This window comes from Homarus americanus, unplaced genomic scaffold, assembly GCF_018991925.1.
Source record: "Homarus americanus isolate GMGI-L3 unplaced genomic scaffold, GMGI_Hamer_2.0 scaffold367, whole genome shotgun sequence".
Classification (NCBI taxonomy): domain Eukaryota; kingdom Metazoa; phylum Arthropoda; class Malacostraca; order Decapoda; family Nephropidae; genus Homarus; species Homarus americanus.
This window is the reverse complement of record NW_024743709.1, coordinates 18,455,895-18,462,186: the sequence shown is the minus strand read 5'-3', so window position 1 is coordinate 18,462,186 and position 6,292 is coordinate 18,455,895. Positions and strand designations below refer to the sequence as shown.

At 41.2% G+C, this 6,292-nt stretch overlaps 1 protein-coding gene across 1 annotated transcript; it reads right to left on the bottom strand.

Annotated features, from left to right (window-relative positions):
- Positions 1–1,836: 1,836 nt before the first annotated feature.
- LOC121877301 (putative mediator of RNA polymerase II transcription subunit 26) lies at positions 1,837–5,408 on the bottom strand. The gene is made up of 7 exons (XM_042382978.1): positions 5,379–5,408; positions 3,805–4,063; positions 3,349–3,504; positions 3,034–3,149; positions 2,722–2,940; positions 2,214–2,395; positions 1,837–1,897 (listed from the first exon to the last, which is right to left on the bottom strand). Exons 1-7 carry the CDS (start codon positions 5,406–5,408, stop codon positions 1,837–1,839), a joined length of 1,023 nt encoding a protein of 340 aa, XP_042238912.1.
- Positions 5,409–6,292: the final 884 nt, after the last annotated feature.

Genomic DNA, 6,292 nt, shown 5'->3' with positions numbered 1-6,292 from the left:
CTCCATTGTCTTGAGAATTCACCCACTTGTTGTTCATGACCAAAGTGTTGCTCTTAAGGCTTTGTCTGTGTCTTTATGTTATATAAGTGGTACACTAGTGTCAGTTAATGGTAGATCTATACATAACATACTAATGGCAGAACTATACATAATACACTAATGGCAGAACTATACATAATACACTAATGGCAGAACTATACATAATACATTAATGGCAGAACTAATACATAATAAACAAAATACATTAATGGCAGAACTATACATAATACACTAATGCAGAACTATACATAATACATAATGGCAGAACTATACATAATACATTAATGGCAGAACTACATAATACATTAATGGCAGAACTATACTAATACACTAATGGCAGAACTATACATAATACACTAATGGCAGAACTATACATAATACATTAATGGCAGAACTATACATAATACATTAATGGCAGAACTATACATAATACCACTAATGGCAGAACTATACAAAATACATTAATGGCAGAACTATACATAATACATTAATGGCAGAACTATACATAATACATTAATGGCAGAACTATACATAATACACTAATGGCAGAACTATATAATACTAATGGCGAAACTATACATAATACATTAATGGCAGAACTATACATAATACATTAATGGCAGAACTATACATAATACACTAATGGCAGAACTATGCATAATACACTAATGGCAGAACTATACATAATACATATGGCAGAACTATACACTAATACATTAATGGCAGAACTATACATAATACATATAATGAACTATACATAATACACTAATGGCAGAACTATACATAATACACTAATGGCAGAACTATACATAATACACTAATGGCAGAACTATACATAATACATTAATGGCAGAACTATACATAATACATTAATGGCAGAACTATACATATACACTAATGGCAGAACTATACATAATACACACTAATGCAGAACTATACATAATACATTAATGGCAGAACTATACATAATACATTAATGGCAGAACTATACATAATACACTAATGGCAGAACTATACATAATACATAATGGCAGAACCATACATAATACAACTAATGGCAGAACTATACATAATACATTAATGGCAGAACTATACATAATACACTAATGGCAGAACTATACATAATACATTAATGGCAGAACTATACATAATACATTAATGGCAGAACTATACATAATACACTTATGGCAGAACTATATAATACACCAATGGCAAGAACTACATAAATACAACTAATGGCAGAACCATACACAATACATTAATAGGCAGAACTATACATAATACATTAATGGCAGAACTATACATACACTAATGCAGAACTATACATAATACACTAATGGCAGAACTATACATAATACATAGGCAGAACTATACATAATACATTAATGGCAGAACTATACATAATACACTTATGGCAGAACTATACATAATACACTAATGGCAGAACTATACATAATACATTAATGGCAGAACCATACATAATACATTAATGGCAGAACTATACATACATTTATGGCAGAACCACAGTATACATGTCACAAGCCTTTTGTTGTATTATATTACGTATTGTTGTCGTCGAAGAAATCTGTGTATTGAGTGGATGAACGAGAATCATATCATAAATATTGACGTTGTGATCAATGTTGTGTGGCTTTGGGATCGAGATTAGTGACAGAGAAGCAGTGATTTGTTTCCTAGGTGTGATGACAAACATTAATCGAACGACTATAATAATAATAATAATAATAATAATAATAATAATAATAATAATACAGTAATAATAATAATAATAATCCTTTAATCCTTCATCATCGTGTTGACTAGCTCATTACCCACAGTACAATGGCTAGAGATGAACCTGATGTCAATTCACATATATACTGTAGTAGAAGCTCAGATTAACTATTTGTGTAAGCTCATGTACTCTAGTTCAGCAATTGGTAGCACTGTACACAGACTTAAAGTAGTTAGAGGTTGAAGAAAAGTGAGCCCAACACTGGTGGTCGTAGAGCTTACCACTACCCACCCACCCACCACTGCCAGTGTCGTAACCCCACCACAACCCACCACTGGTACAGGGTCAACCTCTTATATAGATACAATATACAGTACTCTATATATCTCATTCGAAAACAGCATCATGAATACAGTATTTGTCCCACCTGATAACATACCTTGTTGTCCTGTTGCTGGGGGACACTGGCGTGCCTACTGTTGTCCTTGCTGGGGGAACTTTGGTGGTCTTGTCCTGTTGCTGGGGACTGGTGGTCTTACTGTTGTCCTGTTGCTGGGGGAACACTGTGGTCTTACTGTTGTCCTGTTGCTGGGGGACACTGGTGGTCTTACTGTCCTGTTGCTGGGGGACACTGGGGTCTTACTGTTGTCCTGTTGCTGGGGAACACTGTGGTCCTACTGTTGTCCTGTTGCTGGGGGAACACTGGTGGTCTTACTGTTGTCCTGTTGCTGGGGGACACTGGTGGTCTTACTGTTGTCCTGTTGCTGGGGGGACACTGGTGGTCTTACTGTTGTCCTGTTGCTGGGGGAACACTGGTGGTCTTACTGTTGTCCTGTTGCTGGGGAACACTGGTGGTCTTACTGTTTCTGTTGCTGGGGAACACTGGTGGTCTTACTGTTGTCCTGTTGCTGGGGACACTGGTGGTCTTACTGTTGTCCTGTTGCTACCAGTGGCTTGTCCTGTTGCTGGGGATCACTGGTGGTCTTACTGTTGTCCTGTTGCTGGGGGAACACTGGTGGTCTTACTGTTGCCTGTTGCTGGGGAACTCTGGTGGTCTTACTGTTGTCCTGTTGCTGGGGGAACTTTTGGTGGTCTTGTCCTGTGCTGGGGGACACTGGTATTCCACGTGTCCTTTGCTGGGGGAACTTGGTGGTCTTGTCCTGTTGCTGGGGGAAACTGGTGGTCTACTATTGTCCTGTTGCTGGAACACTGGTGGTCTTACTGTTGTCCTGTTGCTGGGGGAACTCTGGTGGTCTTACTGTTGTCCTGTTGCTGGGGGAACTTTGGTGGTCTTGTCCTGCTGGGGGGCACACTGGTGGTCTACTGTTGTCTCTTGCTGGGGAACTTTGTCTCTTGTCCTGTTGCTGGGGGAACACTGGAATGCACGTGTCCTGTTGTTGGGGGGAACCCTGGTGGTCTTACTGTTGTCCCTGGGGGAACTTTGGTCTTGTCCTGTTGCTGAACACTGGTGGTCTTACTGTTGTCCTGTTGGGGGGGACACTGGTGGTCTTACTGTTGTCCCTTTGCTGGGGGAACTTTGGTGTCTGTCCTGGTTAAAACACTGGTGGTCTTACTGTTGTCCTGTTGCTGGGGGACACTGGTGGTCTTACTGTTGTCCTGTTGCTGGGGAACACTGGTGGTCTTACTGTTGTCCTGTTGCTGGGGGAACACTGGTGGTCTTACTGTTGTCCTGTTGCTGGGGAACACTGGTGGTCTTACTGTTGTCCTGTCTGGGGGAAACACTGGTGGTCTTACTGTTGTCCTTTGCTGGGGAACTTTGGTGGTCTTGTCCTGTTGCTGGGGGAACTTTGGTGGTCTTGTCCTGTTGCTGGGGGGACACTAGTGGTCTTACTGTTGTCTGTTGTTGGGGGACACTGGTGGTCTTACTGTTGTCCTGTTGCTGGGGGACACTGGTGGCTTACTGTTCTCCTGTTGCTGGGGAACACTGGTGGTCTTACTGTTGTCCTGTTGCTGGGGATCACTGGTGGTCTATTGTTGTCCTGTTGCTGGGGGAACACTGGTGGTCTTACTGTTGTCCTGTTGCTGGGGATCACTGGTGGTCTTACTGTTGTCCTGTTGCTGAACCTGGGTCTTACTGTTGTCCTGTTGCTGGGGATCACTGGTGGTCTTACTGTTGTCCTGTTGCTGGGGGAACACTGGTGGTCTTACTGTTGTCCTGTTGCTGGGGTACACTGGTGATCTTACTGTTGTCCTGTTGCTGGGGGACACTGGTGGTCTTACATTGTCCTGTTGTTGGGGGGCACTGGTGGTCTTACTGTTGTCCTGTTGCTGGGTTAAATAGGGGAGTCCTACAGTGGTGTCCTTTCATTGTAGGAGCGTTTCAGGACAGTGTATTGGGGTGTCGCCAGCCAGTGTGTATTGGGGGGGGACCTCGCTCAGTGGTGGTGTGTGGAGACCAGGAGCTGTAGATGAAGGTTGGGGCAGAGGTAGTGGTGTGTGTTGGTGAGTGTAGTGGTGTGTTGGTGAGTGTGGTGTGTGTTGAGAGTGTAGGGTGGGGTGAGAGTGTAGTGGTGTAAGCAGAGTGTAGTGGTGTGTGGAGCAGGAGTGTAGTGGTGTGTGTTGGTGAGTGTAGTGGTGTGTGTTGGTGAGTAGTAGGGTGTGTTGGTGAGTGTAGTGGTGTGTTGTGAGGGGTAGGGAGGCAGGTGTGTGTTGGTGAGTGTAGTGGTGTGTGTTGGTGAGTGTAGTGGTGTGTTAGAGAGGTAGTGGTGTGGGTGGAGGTAGTGTGTGTTGGTGAGTTGAGGGTAGGTTAGGGGTGCAGCAACACAAACAGGGAGGTACTACTGCCTGGGAAGATATTGGAAGCATAATGTGTTGTCTACAGACCCTGCTATATGGCATCACGAAAATTGTGACCAGTCCCAGGTTGATCTGACTTTCTGCCTCATTTACACACAATTGCAGGGTCTCAATTGTTTCACTTATTATTGACAACACAACATACATACAGTACAGTATATTGCTTCAATTTTGATCTTATTCATTTTTGTATTATTATTATTATTATTATTATTATTATTATTATTTTTAATATTATTATTATTTTATTATTATTATTATTTTTTTTATTTACTATTATTATTATTATTATTATTATTTTTATTATTATATTTTTATATACATAAATATTATTATTATTATTTTTATATATATTATTATTATTATTATTTTATATATATTATTATTATTATTATTATTATTATTATTATTTATTATTTTATTTTTACTTTTAATATATTATTATTATTATTATTATTATTATTTATTATTATTATTAATATTATTATTATTATAATACATTTTCGCCCCCAGGCCCTGATGTGGGTCAGTGACCTGTGCCCGGTGGGCTAACTCCCAAAAAAAATATATATATATATTGTTGTGTGTTGGTGAGTGTATTGGTGTGTTGGTGATGAATTGCGTGTATTGTGTGTTGGGAGTTGTGTTGTTGGGAGTGTAATGGTGTGTTGTGAGTGGTGGTGGTTGTGAGAACCGTGCAATGTCATGTCACACACGGTGCAGGGTATGCGCCTCCCCACACATTGCCACGCTCCACCACCGGACCATCATTATCCAGCTGATTTACCGGAGCGGCCCAGCCCTTGCGGCAGCACATGCTCTGTTTGCCGTCACACACCACTCGCGGACAGACAAGCTATATGATTGATGGAAGTCTTTGTTAAATTCTCCTTATATTGAGTCCAGAACCAAGATGTGTACAGTATTGTTAGTACTGGGGAGATGAGGCGTCATTATTATACCCCCGCCAGCCACTATAGATGTTTCGTGCTGCTAGTTATCAAAGCTCTGTCCTGAGACTGTCAAGATAGGCGTGCAGAGAATTTATTTCTTGGACTGTTAATGCTAATGGTGTGATATACTTCTGGTGGTGTTCCACTTAAATCCTTTTTCCTTTCTCCCCTGCTATCACAAAAGCACTTGTGATGCAAAGTTTACAGTTACAATCAGTTGTTTTGTGTGTGTGTGTGTGTGTGTGTGTGTGTGTGTGTGTGTGTGTGTGTGTGTGTGTGTGATGGAGGAAGCGACACAAAGGGCTAACTGTCTTGTATCGCCCTCGCCTCCACCCCCACACAAGGGTAACCGAGGTGGAAAGACCTTCGGTTTAATGTAGAATCCGGGTGTGGCTAATGAACGTAAGAAATACAGGGTGGTGTTTAAATGTTAGTCATGACCAGATGGTGTTATTTCCTAATGTATGTATTCAGGTCAATATCAAATATACTTAAATATAACTACATTTATATACGATGTAAAGCAGTTCCATGACAGAGTAAATAGCGTTGGTGGCTTAACCTAATACATGTGACAAGAAACGCTTCTACCATTTTTATATTGTGTATATTATTGTTGGGTGGCGGTGGTGGGCCAGCCAGGTCGTCATGTAGGAGAGTTAGCAACACTCTGGCTAACAACTATCACTCACAGTCGTTGACTTTCATATTCAAGACGTTTACTGGACTCCTCCAGAGAACCTGTTTA

Excerpts from the sequence above, each read along its gene's own strand:
- LOC121877301 (XM_042382978.1), bottom strand. The coding sequence starts at position 5,408 with ATGTGCTGCCGCAAGGGCTGGGCCGCTCCG. Across the intron at positions 2,941-3,033 it reads CCCCCAGCAACAGGACAACA|CAACAGGACAAGACCACCAA; the intron begins GTAAGACCACCA and ends AGTTTCCCCCAG. Across the intron at positions 1,898-2,213 it reads CCCAGCAACAGGACAACAAG|GTTCATCTCTAGCCATTGTA; the intron begins GTATGTTATCAG and ends AATTGACATCAG.